This window comes from Scatophagus argus, chromosome 8 (assembly GCF_020382885.2).
Source record: "Scatophagus argus isolate fScaArg1 chromosome 8, fScaArg1.pri, whole genome shotgun sequence".
Lineage (NCBI taxonomy): Eukaryota > Metazoa > Chordata > Actinopteri > Scatophagidae > Scatophagus > Scatophagus argus.
This window is the reverse complement of record NC_058500.1, coordinates 20,779,018-20,800,794: the sequence shown is the minus strand read 5'-3', so window position 1 is coordinate 20,800,794 and position 21,777 is coordinate 20,779,018. Positions and strand designations below refer to the sequence as shown.

Here is a 21,777-nt window from a genome sequence, read left to right as displayed (position 1 = left end):
ATACTTCTTATTAGAGAGAACTCCCACAGAAAGAGAGGCCAAAGCATTGACAGCATCTGTTTCCTCACAGTCTCTTCTCTGAGCAGCCAGGTAGGACAGACCCACTGATCCACTGTAAGCCTTAACACTCTGCCAGTACTGACCTGCAACATCCACACACATACACCTTACTGATACTGCTATCATGCAAACACCACACTGATGGGGATCCGTTCAGATTCCAGCAAGATTTCATGAAGGATCAAACAAAGGTGCTGCTCACTTTGTATCTGTATCACAGTCTGCAGGGAGCGGACTGCGTTAGCGTTGGGCTTCTGGAGTAGGACTTCTTCTGCCAGTGGTTCCTGCGGACAGACAGACAGCCAGCCATGAAGACAAATTACCATCTTTTCAATGGTTTAATACTTGGTTAAGGAAGTGACTGAAGAGATACAGTCAAAAGTGTTCAGTATTACACTGTTATCATGACAACTGCAGCCAAACTACAAAACTAATTTTATTAAAATTCTTAATTTCCTGTCAATAAAAAACAAACACTTCCCACACGGTCTTTAGACTTCTGTAAATGCACATTTTCTACAGTAAGTAGTATTACAATATTACTATTATTACAATAATATTATGTTCTCCGTAATTATATGTGTCTCATTTTTTTAGCTTTTTTTTTTTTTTTTTAGTTGAGAAAAGTAATAAAGGAGAGAACTGACATAAATTTTGATTGTAAGTTTCCCTGATATTTTCCACCATGCCTAAGCTTTTAAAATCTTCTAACTGTCCACAAATTCACATTCCACTAAAGCTGGAAAGCATCTCAGCACAGACACTACAGATGCTTCTCCCATCTGCTAGTTAAAGAGATAAGGCTATAAAGCAGACATACAAAAAGAACTCTATTACCCAGAATGCCTTACCTGTATTCCCAGGAGCGCACTGACACACGCTTCAGATGCATCACAGATAGCCGTAAGGTCGTGACCTCCCTCAAGGGCCAAAACCAGACGACCTCCTGCCAGAGACATCAGCTGGCGGGTCAGGAAGCTGAAACCTGTGGTAGACAAACGCACACAACACACACACAAATGTTAACATGCATTATGAAGAAGGAGAATAAAGCTTGGCAGTTAACCTGCAATCATAAGACTTATCAAATTAGTTTTGCTATAATTTCCCGTATTCTATGAAAACAAATCCACATTTTTAACTTGTGGCTCCTCCCACAGCAACATACCAGCTCCTAATGACTATAATTATGGTTACATCAGCGATGCAGGGATTTACTTTAAAAGGCACAGCTCCTGCTCTTTGGTCCACACTCGACAGGAGGAGTGATAATCTTATATCTAAATGCCCACCGGACCATAAAGTAAAGTTGTACTGGTATCCTTTAATGAAAACAAGAGCTTAAGGTAAAGACTGGAAGACAGACTGTGCAGTCTGACTTGGAGAACTGTACTTACATTTTGCAGAGACCTTGTACCCTCCCAAAGGAGCAGGGTTTCCCTCAGCGGCATCAAACCCAGCTGACACCAGAACGACATCCGGGGAGAACTCCTGGGCGATGGGCATCACCACAGACCTGCGGAGACACAATCACACAGGTTACTTCAGGATGTCTGTGCTGTTGCAGTTCCTACAGGGTGCCAACAGAGGTTGATACAAGTCATGTATTACACAACACTGTTAAAAGGATAACACCAGTGAGTCATTTCAGTTTTCCTTTTTCCACTAATTCCAATGAAAACTCTGCTGTGTGTGCCATGCTGTGTCTGCAGGGTTGTGTGATCTCCTGGCTGTAACATGCACCCACTGGTTCATAATAACACATCAAAGAGGACAGAAACACACAGAGTCATAAGCACACAAAAGCCAACAATTCAAATTACACGTGTGTTGTAGCTGTAGTTGCGTTTTCTCCTGATATATGCACATTTAAGCCTTAATTATATAGTTCAACCCAGAGAATAGATACTGAGGAATCTGTTCATTTGGTCACAGGAAGACAGAGTTCCTATACAAGTCTCAAAGATAACTTATGAAATCTGGACTTAGAGAGAACACTACACTCGTGATTTCACCCGTCTACACTCCAGAGAGGTTTCACACATAGTTCTGATCAACCGTTAAATTCATCCATTTCATCACTTTGCTCATGAAGACCATCAGTGAAATGTTTCAGTTTAAACTGTGTATTTCCAAACCGGGCAGTGTCCTCATGGACTTCATCCACAAAAACTATGGTGAAATAAAAAAATATTCTTCAACAACCTTTTTTTCAAGAATAAGACAAGACAATGATGAGTTAAAAATAGATCTGTGACAATAAAAACTATGACAAACTGTATGTTTTGTTTTTAATGATGAGAAAAGACTAAAATGTTAGTGGCGGGCTATCAGGAAATCAAAAAATGCATGGATGTCTGTCAAAATATGAACAATACTTTCCTGTCACCGACTGACGTGGGCATGGCATCATGATGCAAAAAAGAGTTTGGTAGGGAAAAAAAGAACAGATCTTTGAATTGAGAGATGGTGGAAGATGGTGGCTACAGATTAACTCTAAATCCTAATGTTGTCGTCCACCAAGGTTGCTGGGTATTTGAGCTTTTGGTAAATTGGCTAACAAAACAGGCTGGCTTAGGCTGTCCGGAAGCCAGCTTTTCTCATAAAATCGTTTTCAGTTTGCAGCAGCAAAATAATGAATGAATCAGCCTAGCCTCCAGGATTACCTGGCTGGATTAAGGTCTTAGCTAATGTAAGTTTGCTAGCTTCAAAGCCTGCGAGTGAAACATGCAGGACTTGACAATTAACGTTAGAACTTGTCTGGGTGAGTGAAACATGAGGGGATAACCGTGTTGGCTTCTGACACCTGCTCCCCAGTGCTGCTTTTACAGTCTGCCAGTTTGCTTGTACGTGTTTATATATTTGGACGAGCAACTTGGACTTAAATGCTTGATCTGTTTTCACTTACCTGTCCTGATCTCTACGGTCAGGCAGGCATATCAATCGACTACTTGTTTCAGCAACTGTGTGATTTTGATGGTATATTTCTAAGTAGAATCTCTGCAACAGCCTGGACAAATTGTCTGTCATGTTCAGAAAGAAACCTGCAAACACGGGGCTGCTGAAGATGCAGAGGCATCTGTCTTTTCAGATGATAAGCAGTGCAATACCTGGAGAAATGGAGAGGCTCTGTACAACACTGCCTGCTACTTTAATTAGGTTTGTATTAGTCTGACTGAATTAGTTTAAAGAGAGAAACCAATCTGACTAAAGCTTGACTAAAACTAATCAGGACAGCAAAGGCTAAAATGTTAAAATAAAAAGCTATTTTAAAGACTAATACTAAAGCTAAATCTGAAACAGTTGCCAGAATTAACACTACCCAGTGGGGACACAATATTTCTAATGCAATCTAAAAAAGTCATTAACTTGACAAATGAAACCAAGGTTTGGCAGATCACAGACTCAGCAGCTCAAACAGAGCTGACAAAGGACTATTGTTCTGCTGCACGGCCCCCGGGTGAGACGAGTCTGCTCGACAAAGTCATATTGTTTTGTCCGTTCTTATAGCTGTTCCGCGTTGTTTGTGGACTACAAGCAGATGAAGAGTTCCGTAATGCTATTGTTGTTGTTATAAGGAGAGCAGTGCTGTCCCAAGGCAGAAAGAGGCTCAACTCTGTGGCTCGCTGATGTCGGCAGAGTTCAAAGCCGAAGCGTGTGAGTCTGGTTCCCATTAGAGGCTTGTCACTCTCCTCACGTCATTGACAACACAGGGAACAGAGGAAAAACAGTCCATCTGGGATCCATTTACCTTCATTATTCTGCCTGGGGACTTTGGAGACCCCCACCTACCCCCACATTCATACACACACTAACACACTCACACACACACCAAACACATACTGCTGTCATGACTGCATACAGATGGACAAAATGAGATCATGGACTAAAAAGAGGACACACAGAGATAAAACACACAAAACGCACTCCAGCATGAGCACTTACACACAAATTTCACACTAACACAAACACATGTAGCGGAAATAATCTTGCTTTGCCCTCCTGTGGGTGGTGTATTTCAATTAAATAATTTCAGTGCATAAAATTTTATCATAGTCATGTGGACATGAAACATGAGCATGCACACATACTTTACTCATCCACACACACACACACACACACACACACACACATACACACCCCTAACCGAAAAACCCAACCCTATCTCCCCTGTAGACCCATTAAAGCTGCCCCCAGAGAGTGCAAGTACAGACAAACTAATGGAAAGAGGGAGAAAAGGAGGGGGAGCGGGGGGGTTGAGGGGACGCTTATTAAAGATCAATCAAAGGAGGAGAGGAAGACGGAGAACGTGTGTGTGTGTGTGTGGTGGTGTTGAGAGTCAGATGATGGAAAAGAAGGGGGGGGGGTGAAGGTGAAGGATAAGGTGCAAATGCAACATAGCTCCCCTCTGAAGTTGAAGCACTCACAAAGTTTAGCCTATAAAATTTATTACATAAAATGCCTTATACACTTCAGTTTTTTTCCACAGACCATTCAACATTTGCAAACTTTATTAATTACAAAGCGGAAGCATGGTGCCTTAGTGGTGGGTGGCATGTGGGGGCGGCTTTTAAATTTTTGCTTCATGAAAGAAAAAATGCTTCTTTTGAGTAAGACAAAGTACCTCCCCATTAGGGCCTAAAAAAAGACTAAGTGAAGCTAGAGGCTAATCATAATAACTATTATTCATTCACACAAGAATTTTTCTTCTTGAAAAAAGCTCAGCTCAAAATATTACCAGCTAGTAGTAAATGCCGTGCGGTTATTTACTTATTTTGCAATGTAGCTCTTAACATGATAATTAATTGCCAGCAAAGTCCTGGACGGCAACATGCACAGGCGGTGTTACCAATTGGACAATGGGGGACGCTTAGCTTTCTTGAAGTAAAGATAAAGCACATTGTTGAGGACACCGTGGGGCACAAGGTTTCCAGAATATCATTCAGGTGAGTGCAGTAATTACTGAGACAACGTAGCATTGTGTGTGTGCACATAAATCATCTACGCCCTCAAACAAATTATTTTCTCCAATTATAACCCATCCTTCATCAGAATGATTATAATGCAATCTGTGCATCACTGCATGTTACATTGAGTTATATCTCATCAAGATAAAGACTTTATTTGGAAGTAGACTCTGTTTGCTGGATTAAGACTCAGCAGGATCCACAAGCCCACCTACAACTGAGCAGATAGTGATGTGAAAAGTTTGCATGTGATGAACTATCACCATGTCAGGCTCCAGGCACATTGGAACACACTGAGAATCACTTAGAACTTCTATTAGGTGCAGATCTGAATACTGAGCCGTACCATTGGCAATATGTCATAAAAATGATACTCTGAATTAGTTTTGTTGTTCCCACTGAACTCAAGGAGACCCATCCTTCTCAACTTTCCCTGGATCGAATGATTTTGGAGACTGGTTCAACTCAATTTTGTCATTAAATACTTTTCAAAACATTTTCTATATTAAATTTGAAAAAAAAAATCCATATTTTGTCATGATATCAAGCTCTGGAAGGTACACATCTCACTTTTTGAGTACTTGACTTGGAGAACACTGAACCTCTGCAACATCCAAACCTTTGGGGAGGTCTCTAACCATGAAAACAAAACACCAAAGCCAGCATTACCTCGTCCACTCACAACTTTGTCTGTTCAGTTCTGATGTTCAGGAACAAACAGGGAGGGACAAATTTGAATCTAAATTGTGAGCAGATGGATGTGCAAACATCAAATGTTACACAAATGAAAATTGCAGTAAATTCTTTTCTTGAGACTCTAAGATACTGGATACAATCAGATACTGGATTTCAGACTAAATCCAGTAACTGGTTGCAAAACTGTGCATCTACTTTGCAAGTACATTTTGAGTGTTGGCAAAAGTGGGTATGTCATTCTGGTGAAGGTGAACTGTTCTTCCTCAAAAACACCAGCCGCACAACCCCTACACTCTGAATTATTCTCATAGGATAATCAGTCTTGCTGTTCCTGTGCTCCACAGAAAGGTCAGAGGTCGATGCGAGCAGTCCTGGAGCTGCTCAGAAACACTGGTCGGCATCTTTTGGCATCAGGATCTCTGACTTTTCATATCCAAAGGTTACCAAATGAGCAGCATTATGTCTGAAAAAAATCTCACACTGATTGTAAGTGATCTTGTGTGCATGCTTGAAGTCTGTTTGTGTTCAAATACTGTATACAAACATATGTATGTTTGTGTGTATGCCCACAGCCATGCCCCCACCCACCCTAAGCCACTCTGGTCGCTTTCCAGTAACGTTGCGGTTACCACAGTTTCCTTGGGGTTGAATGCACCAGACAACCAAAAAGCCCACCCTACTGAAACTTTACTGCCGCCAAACACCCACCGATCACAATTATACAACCCACAAGCAGGAAGTAACGGTCCGCAATCTGTCAAACACAAGACCTGGAGACCATTTACTGTAAAGCATCTCAAGTTATTGGAAACAGGGCGCGCCAGACACATGCTCTCCAAATGACGAGGATTATTAATTACGCAAGAAGTACGTCAGAGGGGATGTTGAGCTGATCAGAGACTCGGCTTAAGTGTGTTTGTTGTGGCTCATTGTAAAGGAAATGAGAGAAATTGTCTAATTACAGCTCTACTGAACAACCTTATCCTGATCAATAAAAACTGGAACACAGTTTGCAGCAAAACTACCAGGACAATGAACTAACATTGTCGTCTACTGCCTGGTCTATTAGCTTTCACATACCAGACACACATCAAAGACAGATAAACCAAATGCTTTCAATATGTATGGGATATTTTTTAGAGAATGTTAAAACAGGAGAAAGATCTGTTTGCTCAGTTTCTCTCTTTTGGTGGTTTGTTGTGCTCCACCTTTGATGAAAAAGAAAACGCAGCATCATTACCACTAACTTGGAGAATATTATATATGATAAAATGAAAATTAAAACAAACAAACAAGAAATCATCAAGTCATTCTATACCCTCTCTTGTGAAAATATCAGTTTCTGTTACTGTCCTTCACCAACTTCACAAACTTAGATGAGACTTCCCATCAAAACACATTTAAGAACCTTTCTTTTGTACTGAGTCTTTGAGCCAGCAGTGTACATTAGTCAACATATGAGCGCCATAAAATAGGAAGCACTGAAGCTGTTCCAGAGGCTTGTAGTAGAAAAGCTTTGAAGTAGAAAGACTTCAATGCTGGTGTTCCCTTTCCGATGTCACCTATCTGTTTCTTTCTCTTCTTATCTTGTAAACTTGCAGAATTTAAACAGAGCAGCAGTTGGTTTTACCTGAACGCAGCGAGGTACTCAGCATCTCCCATGGGTGGGTCCAGTCCTCCTGTCCACGCCACATTCACGTTAAAGCCTTCACCTGCTCCAGAACCAACCTAAAGCAAAATATACATGTTGAATTTCATTTATGCAGGGTCATTGCTTAGTCAAAAATATGCAGTTCATTTGTCATGTGTCAGGCTCTAATTGTATGTATGCAGAATGAGCCTCAATGTGCCCACGACATCACCCACCTCAGCTGGCGACCCGCTGCCGGGGAAGAAGTTTCCGTCATCGTAGCGATGAAGCGAAATGTAGAGCACACTGGGATCGCTGTAGAACACTTCCTGGGTGCCATTGCCATGGTGAACATCCTAGCAAAAGGATGAGGGAAGACAGATATGCTGTAATTCTACATGCCAGTATTAAATTTGTTGTTGATGCTGATATTAGGTATAGACACTAGCAGATAATCTGGAAAAAAACAATAATAGTGAAAAAACTAGCTGCCTTACCCAGTCCACAATGAGGATCTTGCTCACGCTGAGCTTGTGCTGGAGCTGCTTGGCAGCTATGGCTACAGAATTGAAGTAACAGAAACCCCTGATAGACACAGAAAGAAAACAGGAGTTAAAAGACATTTCTGAAGAAGGTTGAGTCTCTCTCCTTATTTCCTGTGCTGAGTTGTAGAATGACTGATGGGCTGGGTTTTCAATTCAAGTTTATTTTCATGTTGCACAACCTGGTTCTTGATGAGGGCATTTGCTTCTGTATGTGTCAGAAGCGTAAAATGGTAAACAGTACAGGAGCTGTTCAGGACTGTGCTCGGGATACACGACAAGAAGATGAATAGTCCAAACATCAGCAAAGACACAGACAAGAAAATATTAATAATCCTTGTTTGTCCTTCCCTTTGTCTTCTCCATATAACTTCATAAATATCATCCACAAAGGAGCTGCTGACACTGCAGCAGAAACAGGAAAACCCACTGTGGCCATGTTGAGCATGTGAAACACACACTTACATTGGATTGGAGGGGTCTGCGTGATGCCCTGGTGGTCTGACCACAGCAAAGCCGTTCTGTTCAGAAAAAGAAGATGTTATCGATCAACGTTTCACTGTTAAGAACTTGTGTAAAATGTTGAAATTTTACGGACTTTTATATAAGGTACAGTGATATACAATTTGGTACACAGAGATGAAGCAGAAAGCTCTTCCCTAAAGGCACACTCCAACTGCTCCCAAGCATGTCATTTAGAAAATGACTGACAGGACACAAAGATAAACCCTAAACATCAACCAGTGTTTCCTGGTAAGGGTAGGGCCTATTTGCAGGTTTCTATATTTATCACATTTTTCAATTATAAAACTGCAATTTATATGGTGTATCAATTATTTTGACTTGATCCAGTATAAATATTCATGAGTGTTTCACAGAAAGTGAAGTGTAATGCAGTCAATTTCATTTCTTTACTACCCCAGAGAGTAAAAACCCAAACATTTCATGAATAAAAAGATCACATGCATGACTTTGGGCAACGTAAAGACAATGGAGAGCCTTAAGATACTTATTATGCTGTCTCGTAAATTAGTATACATCGCATATACAATATACATTCTCTCAGATTTGTATAGCTTAAAACAGCAGCATAGTGGTTGTATTGTGGTTGTTGTGTGGTGTTGTGGTAGTGTATCATCACTGCTCAGTACAGACTGAGCCTTTGAGTGGTGGTTACAGTTTTTTATTCTCAGCCTGCCCGCCTGCCTTGTTTTACACAGTCTTTTTTGTTTTGTTTTGTTTTGTTTTGGGCTTAAACCATCTGGATTGAAGCTGGCAGCTATAAATACTTTTTGCCAATTGTATTTTTATATTCGAAAAAAAAAAAAAAATCATGTTTATCCCAGATTTTTAATCATCGTGAGGAGGAAAAAGAAGAAAATTTAGGCCATGATGTGACAGGAAAACTCTTTTCTGAAACCCAATTATCTTTGAAGTGGGTTAGTAGCTCCTTCAGGCAGGGTGAGGCACACTTTTCCAAACTAACGTGTCTTTCTGAGCCTTGCAGTTGATACAATTTAAAAAAAAAAAAAAAAACACTTTCAGCGGTCAATACAATTTCACAAAGTTCCCCATAAGTTGGAAGTGCTTTTGGCCTGTGACCAAGTGCCTGAACATCAGGGACTGTGACCATGGTGTGAGGAAGCCCTTTTAGTTAAAACAGGTGGCTATTCTCACACACAGTGTTCTTTGTTTCCTGAAGTTTTGAATTATATGTTTATGGGAACAATTAATCTGTAAACCAAGTTTGAATTTTCCACCTCACTAATCTATCTTAAGATGTTTAATCTGGAGGAGAGAGAATGGCATCATGTTGGGTTTAGTTTCTCACCTTTAGCTCTCCTTTGGCCACTCTGAAAGCCAGCTCAATAACACTGCCCGCTGCCATGCGTGATGCCGTAGAGGTGTGGGACTCATTCCAGGTGGTGTCATTATCAACCTGCAGACAAATGATGGGAGGTCACTGAATGACAGAATGAACAAAGAGCAAGCAGCATGGAAATATTTATAATACCTGTTTAATATCTGCATGAATCCTGACTATGTCATTCAACATTCATCTGGGAATCAAGAGTTAAAATGTCAGTTTTATTCTCCCACTTCAAAGCCAGATCCATATTGCTTGTAATTTTCCTTTCCATTCTGTTTTTTTTCCCTCACTGTTTGTTCACAAACTGGCATTACTGTCCATCTGGCTCGGACAATGAAATCCGAGGCATTTCTTTTATCCCCGGTCTCGAACATGTTGTTCTCATTAGTCTGACTTGTCATGGTCGGACACGGACTGTCAGGCAAGCGTTAGCGTTGGGCCAAGCCAACTCTCTTTTCCTCTTTAATATCCTGTCTTTCTTGTAATTTTCTCTTCCTTGACTTTGTTTGATGAAATACAATATTGTATCAAAGAAAAGAAACAAAGTGATTGCGTTTCGTCTCGCTTTCATTAAGCGCTTTGGAGAATTACAGTATAATCAAAAATTGAGTTTTGTGTGTTGGTTTCTCTTACCCCAACACCACCACATGGTAACATCACAAACATCCTTTGTGAGAGGATTCCTGAGGAAACAGAACACAATGATTATTGTATATTAAGTACATTCATTCATTACATTTCAGTTTCTTATTCTTTTCAGCATAATTCTTTTATGTCAAGATGGCTAATGAAAAGAAAAGCGGTATAATAACCTGGCATGGTCCATTGAATTTAAAGTGTACATGGCATGAGAAAACTATTTGTGAGGACGCTTTGTACCATCATGTTTGTAATATCCTTTTAACTTAGTAAACACAATTAAATAGCTAAAATATAAAAGCAATTTTTGTAAGAACTGTAAAACAAAATTAGTTATTGAGAAGAACTGGACATCTGAAACACTGGTATTGATGTACCTCATTACATTTACTCCACAAACAACTTTAATGGTTACTATTGTATCACATGAAAGCTTAAAATGAAATGGTTTGGCAGGATTAAACATACAAATCTATCAGTCTGAGGTATCGCATACCAGCCAGTTTGCGGTTGTCCAGTTTGAGTCTGTTGAGCGGATTGGTGCCATAGAGCAACACATGGCGCTCCGTGTGGACTGACTGCAGCTCCTCCAGAGTGGCTTTACGACCACGAATACTCTGTAGGAAAAGAAAAAAGGAATACACCTCCATTTTGATGGTCCAAGAATGGCATGATGTGAGGAATCAAATGCACTTGGATAATGTAGAATATGGAATAAAGAACAATGTTAAGCAGACAGACTGTCTGGCCCAAAAAAATATCATGCAAATGTAAACTTATACTTTGTATTTTCAGAAAGACACAAACTCACGTGTTAGTTAGTTATGTAACTCAAATAATGTATTTCAACTACAACAGATAACAAAGTCAACTCAGTATGAGAACATGAGAGCAGTAAGAAGACAATACCTGCGTCAGCATCATCTCACCTTCACTGACACCAGACTACCTGATCTGAGTGTGTGTGTGTGTGTGTGTGTTGTCTCCAGTCGTACCTCACACTGTCCCCTCAGGCCTCTCTCCTGTAGTCTGGACCAGATGCTCTGTATCCTTCCAGCATGCTCTGGGTGACTGCTGTTGTCTCCACACGTGCACTGGTGCTTCAGCATCTGAGAATCATACACCAGGCCTGCAAACACACATACACACGCAGAGAAAATAAAGAAAAGCTGATCTCACCTTTTTCACCTACAAGTGTATTCACACTACGAGCCAAAACGCTGACCCTCAAACACTTCTCATATATTTACAGTTACACATTTGTGGCATCTGTGGAAAGTATTTTATTACCACTTCCAGTTTTTCATTACCTTCCTAGGCTATCAGAAATATAACGTTCATATGTTACAGTAAGGTAGTTTTTACAGTTAATTTACCATTCTTTAACTTTTCCAGATGAGGAGCACAAGTCAGGTAGTGCTTGCACTCCAAGGTATTTGAACATACAGAGATATCAGATATGATGCTCCATGCTGGGGATTATCATAATTTCCTTTTCAGGGGCACTACTGTATAAGCACATGCGACTCACCAGTGGTGAAGCGGGGTTTGCTGCTGGTATCCTGTGCAGCCAGGCTCAGGGGTTTCTCAGGCAGAGTGAGAGAGGTGGAGGCCGGGGATGACTGTGTACGTGACAGGGGGCGATGGACACCCAACCCGCTACCAACACCGCCGCGTAACATGGGCACTGCCAGGGTCTCCATCTGTCGATGCAGCTGCTGCAGCTGCTTCTGCTGTTCCCATAGCAACGACTACAGAAAAAATACGAGTGAATAATGAAACAGTAAAATCATAGATAGATACTAGATACTTCAATGTGAGTATCATAAACATAAAAGAAGACAATGTTGATTGTGATAGAGTGCAGCAGACACTTTGCTCTAAAACAAAGAGAAGATCTGCGCTTATAATATTCAGCTCCACTGCTACACATATGGTATGCAGCTGTACATCCCTCTAAAACTCACAAAGTAATTTGTATTCTAGACTGATATTAAGTGCTGAAAGTCACAGACTTCCTCCATCTTAATGTTAATGTAATATGAGATTTGGCCTTCCGGATCTGACCCGCACTTTCAAGAGCAGTCTGTCAATATCAGATTTATTGCACTGAAGCTGCGAATGATGTTTGACTCTTGATCTCTACATCAAATGTCAGGTCACCAAAACAATTAAATCCTGTTCCCTACAGCAAACACTGAAAACATCACTGACACCTTTGTTTCTTCAATACTGAACTGATTTGAATTTTTGTTGTTGAGAAGTCTTCCTCCGGTCATAGTTTCAAATAAAACCTGACTCAAGCTATATGGTCTGATCAGTGACGTGACAACAGGCCTGCAAACAGCAATTATCTCAGCTTAGAATACATGCACCCCATCATCATACGCTAAAATAATTACTCTGATATAATGAGTACTTGTCAAACCACAAGAATCAAGCAAGTACAAGTGTTAGGATGCCATCTACAGGACAGTTGGATGAAGAACATGACTTTCTACCTGCCTTCCGTGTGTGTGTGTGTGCTACGTTTTCTAACCTGGTTGAGTATGAGTGCATGCTGCAGGTTCATTTGCTCTTCCTGGCTCTTGGATGCTGTTGGCTCCGCCTCCCTCAGTGACTCAGCCCTCACTCTGCTCTGATAGGTTGGTTCTGGGGGCGACGTCCCACCACCATCTTCTGAGTCCATATCCTCAGAGGGAATCTGATGCAGTCTGCGCTTCTCGCTGGACTTCGACATCAGCTGCACATTCACACATGCACACATTTCAGTTGGCAAAACTACACACGCTGACAAATGCCTGTGGGTGTACTTATTAATTTGCAAGAAGACAAGAAGGCGCAAGACGTAGCATTTAAAAACGCAAACAATCACAATAATGAGTGTATAGAGAAATTCTGCTGTAGTGCTGGTGTAACCTTATGGTGTTTTCCATCAGCTGTTAACAGTCACCTGCTATGATGCTCTGAAATGCAAGCTACAAGCTTTCATTCTAAAAGTCTCAGTTACCACAAGATTAACTTCATACATCGAAAACATTAACATGGGAGGAGAATACAAGATATGTAATATAAATAAATATGACTTGCTAAGTGGGAAAAATGCCAAGTGCCTGGTGGAAATGCGGATGTTTTTGAGGGCTCCAACAACAACAATCACAACAGCTGGCATGAACTTCTGATCTTCTGAAGCTTACTGCTGGAGGAAGACATCTCATGCTGAAATGTCTCTGTAAATGGAGCACGACAACAATTCCTAAAATGTCTTCACATTGTGTCTTCTTAAAGACTTATATGAGCAACAGAAGCAAATGTCCATACATTTTCTACCATATTTGTTTGCATAGTTTGTAATTTCTCCCGGGATGCAGCTTCGCAATCTGACCTGATGCAAACATGGCGTAAAGCAGTGAAAATGTCAGGCTCTGTGCCATGGATGTGTCTCTTTTTCTCTATTCTGTCTACCAGGAATCCTCAGGGACAGCATCAACAGCCACCCTTTGGAAAACACACACCATCATGCCAACACACAAAGAAGCCAACCACTAACGACCAGTCAGCAATCTCACGTAACACTTGGAAGAACTGAATTCTGAACAGCATCCTCCCAGCCATCAGAACACAGCTGGACCCCCTCCATTTTGCCTGTAGGGGTAAATGAGGGACAGTTGATGCTGTGGCATGTTTCCTTCAGTCCCTCTTGCAACATTCAGAGTCAAAAGACAACTTTGCTTCAATGCTTTCTGTGGACTTAAGCTCCGCTTTCAACACAATTCAGCATCACCAGAGAAATGTCACCTTTGTAACAGCCATCTACTCATCATCCACTGTGTTGACAATTTCCCCAGTAACAGACCAGAACAGTTTTGTCTCTTACGTCACAGCAGTCCTGAACAGACAGCCTGACTGAACATATCTGTGAGAGTATATCCATAAGTGTGAGATGCAGGTAGGGGCATGAATGTGAAGTGTATATTTCACGTGTTGAGTATATCAGACGAGTACAGATGAGTGTGTGCCTTCGCTGGTCCATACCTTGCCCAAGTGAGTTTGCTGTTTGAGCCTCTCCAGTAGTTGTGTGTTATGCTGTTGTTGGAGGAGATGTGTGTGAAGGGTACGTGGGCTCTGGGGAAGGGGCTCCGAGCGTGTTCTGCTCAAGGGCTTGTGGGGTTGAGCGCCTCCAGGAGCCAGGTGATCTAACTGGGGGGCAAACTGTAACGGGACCGGGTCCAGACCTGGAACTGATCAGGGAAAGAGAGACAAAGAAGCAGAAAAATAATTAACTTCATCTACACACACATGATCAGAATTTCTCAAACAGCTACTACTGTGTCACCCTTGCTTCTTCTGCCTTGTAAATTAATTAAATAATTTCTTTTATTGTATCATTTCTTTTACCCTTCATTATTGTTTATTTCCAATTCTATAACACATGGTACACACTTTAAATGAGACTGCACTGCACTGAGATAAAAAGAAGAGCTTGGGTGGATGTGGATTAAACAAGTTGTAATATACCATAACAACACTAGTTTTGCTGATCCATCCAGGAAATAATGCATTATAATTGTAACCACTGGGTGGTGCTCTAACATTGGAGACCAAAAGACCTTTTTTGAGAGCACTGCTTCATTTACATTATACTTCATTTACATTTTTGGCCCTTTGTTAACATTTTGCTTGTGTGAACTTTGCACCCTTGTGCAGTTTTTTCATGTGCATACAATCCCAGTCTGATATGTAAGTGAATAACAGAATGCAATTCTTTATCAGCGTTTCAACATCCCAATCAGTGTAGCATTTGGTCTTGACGGTGTGCATGCGTGTACAGTACATGTGTCAGTTTGAGAGTGTCTCACCAGTGAGTAGCGGAGTGTGTACCAGTCCAGAGGGCTCCAGGATGATGACAGGCAAGTGAGGGTTCAGCTGCCCAGCCTGATCCTCTCTGCTTAGGGGGAGGAAGACCGGCGAGCCCCCGGGTGTGACCACTGGCACCCGGCTGACTTTCAGAGAGGAAAGCTCTCCTTCAGCCTTCACACAGACAGATAAATTGTTTTACAGCTGAAGACAGCACGGTGTCAGACGTTTTATCGCAGCTCGGTTTACAACACATAAGAAGGTGAATATATTTCAGCGTGTTGACACAAGATAATCAGTTTTGTCCACGTGACATGACGAGAAAACTCCTAAAGCACTTCAAATTAAATACACAGTACTCACAAGTATGAACGTCACAGTGAAACAGCATTTTCGGAAGACAATGCTTGCTTTATTTGGTCTACTTCCTTTTTAAAGCAAGATATCGGTGAGAGTAGACTTTCATTCATTTCATTGATATTTTCAAGTCAGGGGATGGTATGTGAGCTTTGTAAGTTATGTGAGCGATTTATGTTCACTGCACTGTCACTGAATCATGAATATCTCTTGAAGTTGTCTGTCTAAATGATATTTTCACCAAACTAACACAGTGACATACAGTGATCTTCATTTGACTACACGACCTTTTTGAAAGACTCACGTGCTTTACTGAAAAGACATGATTCAAGAATAAATTATTTGTTAGGATAGACATCGCAGTTTGGTGTTTTACCTTGGCGTTGGCTGGTAGTCCCAGTGTGATGGTGGGCAGAGTGGAGTGGCTTTGGATGGTGAAGTTAGCTAGAGTGCCATCTCTGAGAAGCAGCTTCTGGGCCTGAAAATGTCAAACGTAACCAGCATTCAAAAATAATACATTTTTTATTAAAATCTGAATTGAACTGTGTTCATAATAATAAAAGAAATCCTGTTCAACATTCTAGACCAATGTTGGCCATTGTATCCCATAACAAATCTGTCTAAAGCTCTGCTGTAGATAACCTGTCTTTATTATATTCTCTTATTGTTTTCTGCAGCAGAGACCAAATGTCAGTGTTCACACTATGTAAATCTACAGTAACCTAAACCGATGTAGTCTAATTAAACCTGAGCTTGTGTGGGGAAGAACAATGGGAAATCAAAGGAGCCCACAGCAGGTGTGACAAAGTTGACTTTATGTGATTAAATGAATTATGTAGAAACAGCTGACAAACATTCAGTGCTCCCATACTCCTGTGTCATTGCTTTAAACATGTCATTACTCAGCGTCTCGGCACAGCTCATGGACATGAAACAACAACGCGTGCTGACTTGTTTAAAAAGATGCTCATGTTTTTTTTCATCTCGAAAGAGCCTGTTTGAATGGCAAAAAAAGGAAATATTTCCCTTTATTTTGTCTTTTCAACTTGTTTTTATCCAAACATACAACACTGTTCAGTTTCATTTAATCTTGAGGTCAGAATGTTTCACCAACTGATGTTTTACTTTATTAATATTCTGAAAGGACATAATGTGTGTGTGTGTGTTAGCTGACCTCATGTGAGAGGCCGCCTGCAGATGGCAGCAGACCATTCTCACTGGGCAAACTGTCATTGGGGGAACTACAGCCAGAGACCGGAGTGCTGCTGCTGCTGGGGGACGAGTCTGGTGAGAGACGGGCAGCGTGTGAGTTCAAAAGATGAATCACGATCACACTGTATTTCAAGTACATGACAGTTAAGCACATAAGCGAAATTAAAATCAATTAAATGCATCCTAGTAAGAAAGAATAAACTCACTGAAATCATCACATATTAAAGAACAAAAACGCATTACCACTCTTATTTATTCTGTGTGTGTGTGTGTGTGTGCATGGTTACCCAGTGTGTCAGGTACTCTGTGTTTGACAGTAGGTGGGGCACTCTCTTTGCGGGTGAGCGGGCTCTTGCGCGTATGCAGGTGTTTCTTCAGCTTGTGTTTCACCTTCAGATTGGGCTCAGACGCTAACAAATTAAAGCAATGCGGGAAATGTTACCTAACATGATTAAGTGTTTAGTGCACTCTGTATCGGTGTATTCGTTGCGATGTCAAAATCTGATCTCTGTTGCCTTAAGCAGTGAGTGGGACAAATGCCTCAATCTAAACACATCCAACTGTTCCCCTGGTGGAAAACGTTGGTGTTAAAAGATTGAGTTTTGTCTTTGAAAGAAAAAAAAAAAAAGATAAACATGATTTTTTAAGAATCTTTCATAGGATAATTTAATTTGTCATTAGATATTGAATTCAGAATTTCACCTTACATACTGTGCTGCTTCAGGCCCTGCCTCTGGACGGTGGATGTCAAATTATTTACCTGCTCTGCGCAGCGGCGTCCCCTCTGAACCCTCAGAGGAAGGCTGTATTGGAGACGAGACCAGAGTCTGGGAGGGTAAACTCGGGTCTGGGCCCAGCTTTCTGGGAAAACACAACATCCAAACACAAACAGACATCCAAACATTAGGTTTAGAGTTTGCAATTAATCAGAGCGTTATTTAAAGTAGTACTGCTGTGTAGAAGATTTAAAGACTTGGTATGATTATGTTCATGAAGCATATTTCGCGTTTATTTTCTATGGTGCTTTGTGCGTGTGTGTGTATTGTGTGGCACCTGTATGCTACAGGAGCTGCATTCGAGGTGTTGGAGTTTGTTCTTTCCAGCGCCGCTTGTTTCTGCTTCTTAAGAATCACTTCCTGAAGTTTCTGTTTCACCAGGGAACTGGCCACCGCACCTGTCAATCAATAACACAAGCGGTCAGACACACAAAATGAGCAACTGCTTCATCACAACACGAGACGGCACAACCAACCCTTGCGCCACATTTGTGCAGGCTGTAACCAGTGACTAATAATAAAATACATGACCAAGACATCGGAAAAGTACTGTGTAGAGTTGTGGAAAATACATATTTGTTACACCTGCATACACAGGAGAGAGTATGGATGCATGTGTGTGTGTGTGTGTGTGTAGAAAATGTGTGCGCACAGAGGTGACAGGAGGTGCTAGGAGTGATCAAGTCAATATTGACCCAGTGACTTCATGTGCCCAGAGTCAAAGCTATATTTAACTCCACTGTTGCCACTTGACTTGTCAGGTTATATTTAGGTCGCATTTCAAAGCAAACAGCTTCAAAAGTAGAGTCACGTTGTTCAATACACACTAAAAACTCTTACAGGGACTTTCCTCTTCAGCCACATAATTATTTTTAAAGATGCGGAAATGGCTTTATATAAAGCTCATTGAGAAAAAGTTCACACACTGTAATGTAGTAATATGTTATCGGACATTTAATGTGTGAGTGTGAATGTACTCACTCTGCTGGCTCTTGTCTTTGTGTTTGAGCTGCTGCAACTCCTGTTTCTCGTGATGCTCCTGCTCTCGCCTCCTCTGCTCCATGTTGAACTTAACCCCACCCACACACACCCATTTATATTATGGCAACATGTATAAAGCAAATGGTCACTCAGAATATATATGTACAATATTCCTTTTCAAGAAGCTAAACTAAACCTTATTTCAGACAGTCACTATAGTATGAGAACTTGCACAAAGAGGATTAGACTCGTTTTGTTTTGTATTCTTTACCCGTATGTGCTGGTGAAGTTGTTGCTGAGAGAAGGAGGTGCGGGGCTGAGGGGAGAACGGGGTGAGGAGTAAAGGCGGGTGCAGCGGGGTGAGGAGCGCCGTGTCTGAACCAGGGCGCATCCCCCGCTCTCCCACCCTGAGGTCCATGGGAAACAATGCCGCGCACGACACCGGCACCGCCACGGAGCAATCTGGGAAAAGAGAGGGGTGAGGGGAGGGACGGGAGAGAGGCGTCAATTTACTTCATCCCCACGAAGAACAGTTGATTTACACAATAGTCTGAGGAGAAACCCTACCTGAAAAACAATGAGCACATGTAAACAAAGGCCAAATGAACCAGTGTTTGGAGAAAACATGTACCCAGAATTATGGTTTACAGACATAACAGGTATTTCAGTTGCAAAACTCATGGAAAAAAAAAAAAAAAAACCTCTTCAAACATTCAGAAAGAACTGACTACGCAAACAAAGCTAACTAAATATTGCTGTTGCGTTACTGCTCAAGATCCATTCAGAAATGCTCAATGTTCGATAAAGTTTCAGACCTAGTAAGCTTATTTTCCAACTGAAGATAGTGCAACAAAGTTAATTTTACTTAGGACAGTCTGCTGGCGAAACTGGCTTTTAATCTAGTTTATAATGACCCTCAATTTTAGCTTTTGAGTCATATGAATTAGCAACAACTACTGTCAGCTTGAAAATTAACTGCATTTAGAAAACCCTAACCCATGAGCCATGGGCCCGCAGTCAAAGTTTCATGGGAGTTGTAGTTAGCTGTAGTTATGAAAGTTTTAACTGTATTGAAATTGCTACATTTTGAAAGGGTACGAGTCGTTTTGGGGCCGTCACAAAGATTAAGGAGAAGACAATGTTCAGTGACTACAGGTTAACTACACTTTACTAAACTGATGAACCCGTAAAATATCCTGTGCTAAGAAAACAGATAGTAACCATTTCATACAGCCAGGGGTAATTTCTGTTATTTTTATGTATGTTGTGTGCATCACTATCAGACCTTACAGTATAACACTCAACTCAACTATTACATTTGCCTATTACTAGTTTATTAAATGGTCTAAAGCCCAGGTCAAAAGTGTGTGTGACCAGTGTTGTGTCCTAACTGAGAAACATTGGTTGCATAGAAATGGTGGGTTACACCGGCTCTCCAGGGGCCACCTAAACAGGTGTCCCATGCAGGTTGGTCCAAACCAACCAATAGCAATGAAATCCACTGCTGATTCAGAAGCAAAGTTTGATCTTTTTCTCCACAAAAACAGATAAAGAAGGAAGTTGGTCAGCTTTTAGTGCGTATTAATCAGCTGCATATGTCTCTCTTACTTAATATGTCAACTAGTAAAACACAAGCAGTGACAAGTTTTGTATCCGTTTCCCTTGTGTGTTACACATAAACTCACACTGTCACATGTTCTCTCTCTCTCTTTCTCCATGTTTGTGTGTCTGTGTAAGAGACAGACGCACACACATACACATGAATTTCCATGCTCTTTGCATGCTGTTGGGGCTATTTGCATTGCATGGCTGAGTCAATGGGAAAGATTGCCTCATCCGGCGCTAAAAACAGGATCCAGGAAGTGAACAGCTTGGGAAAAGGCTGGGGGTGGTTTCTGTCTATGACACACACACACACTCATAGAGGCACTTGCATATGTACAAAAAAAAATGCACACACCAACTCATACGTTAATTTAAAAAGAGGTGCAAACATAGAGACATTTACATTTGTCCTACCACACAAACAGGAACACGAAACACACAGATGTATACACACTGATTCATACACTTACATAAACCAGAACACATACACACATTTGTATGTGGCACACTCATACACAGCTGCACACACAAGACAGGTTTGAGCAAACATTTATTGCACAAACCTGCCTTGACTCTTAAACCAAAACTTAAAACACACACACACACACACACAGACACACACACAGAGCAAGCCTTGAAAAAACTTGGTGTGACATCATCTCTGTGCTGCTGCGCCTGCTGCGCCTGCTGCTCAGATGTCAGACTGCAGTGTGTGAAGTGAATGTCAGTCATAGAGAGTTTTGGCCTGATGCCAGTAGCTGCACTGGAAACTGGTTTAGGGGAACAGAGCAGAGAAGTAAAAAATAGAAAAGACGTGTACACACACACACACACACACACACACACACACACAGTAGGCTTGAGTTGGTGTTTCTCTGTACTCTCATTAGCATCACAATAACATGTAATATAGCAGTGTTTGTTTTTGTGTGTGCAGTGTCAGTGCTCCTCCTCCATATTAGGAGTAGCTACAGACAGACAGTAAGAATGCCGACCGTGGCTGGAATGACATCTGCAAACACACACACACACACACACATACACACCCACACACACATGCACACACACAGAGCTATGCACACATATTCTCTGTAAAGACAGCAAGGAATAACAAGTCTATTATTCTGAGGAAAACGAGAGGAGAACATGATTATACAAGGAAACAAAGGCTGCTACAGTATACACACACACACACACACACACACACACACACAAATCACAGTGGGGAACACCAGTGTCTGTCTCTATTGCCCTGCCTCCCATGGGCTATAAATAGCAAAACAAGCATTGGTCCAACATTTACCTACACAGGGCTTTTTGTTTCTACAGGGAAGCCACACACACACACGCACAAAACACGCACACACACACACAGAAAGAGAGAGAGAGAGAGAGAGAGTGATGTCACCTCCAGTTTCCAGTTGTTGAAGAGAAAACAGTTAGACATAAATGAGAGTGTAAGAAAAAGTAAAGGGATTAAGGGCAAAGAGAAACTGACAGGGAGGAGGCAAAATATTTCTTGATGAGTTCACACTTTGGAGTTAATTTATAGTTTGCTGAGAGCAAAAGAAACTTAACCACTTTG

General features: G+C 41.3%; 1 protein-coding gene across 4 annotated transcripts in view; it reads right to left on the bottom strand.

Moving 5' to 3' along the window:
- The window catches only part of hdac7a (histone deacetylase 7a), a 57,226-nt gene that overhangs the window by 3,439 nt on the left and 32,010 nt on the right, over window positions 1-21,777 (bottom strand). For all 4 annotated transcript variants that reach the window (XM_046395910.1, XM_046395913.1, XM_046395912.1 and 1 more), the window contains 23 exons: window positions 18,859-19,049; window positions 18,588-18,675; window positions 17,884-18,004; window positions 17,591-17,691; window positions 17,118-17,240; window positions 16,793-16,902; window positions 15,995-16,096; window positions 15,264-15,435; window positions 14,440-14,645; window positions 12,944-13,147; window positions 11,936-12,155; window positions 11,400-11,533; window positions 10,901-11,021; window positions 10,399-10,448; window positions 9,727-9,834; window positions 8,361-8,416; window positions 7,851-7,938; window positions 7,590-7,709; window positions 7,354-7,451; window positions 1,458-1,576; window positions 912-1,045; window positions 263-344; window positions 5-143 (listed from right to left, as the gene is read on the bottom strand). In XM_046395910.1, coding sequence (XP_046251866.1) covers window positions 5-143; window positions 263-344; window positions 912-1,045; window positions 1,458-1,576; window positions 7,354-7,451; window positions 7,590-7,709; window positions 7,851-7,938; window positions 8,361-8,416; window positions 9,727-9,834; window positions 10,399-10,448; window positions 10,901-11,021; window positions 11,400-11,533; window positions 11,936-12,155; window positions 12,944-13,147; window positions 14,440-14,645; window positions 15,264-15,435; window positions 15,995-16,096; window positions 16,793-16,902; window positions 17,118-17,240; window positions 17,591-17,691; window positions 17,884-18,004; window positions 18,588-18,675; window positions 18,859-19,049 — 2,887 coding nt within the window. The remainder of the gene's footprint in view (window positions 1-4; window positions 144-262; window positions 345-911; window positions 1,046-1,457; window positions 1,577-7,353; window positions 7,452-7,589; window positions 7,710-7,850; window positions 7,939-8,360; window positions 8,417-9,726; window positions 9,835-10,398; window positions 10,449-10,900; window positions 11,022-11,399; window positions 11,534-11,935; window positions 12,156-12,943; window positions 13,148-14,439; window positions 14,646-15,263; window positions 15,436-15,994; window positions 16,097-16,792; window positions 16,903-17,117; window positions 17,241-17,590; window positions 17,692-17,883; window positions 18,005-18,587; window positions 18,676-18,858; window positions 19,050-21,777) is intronic.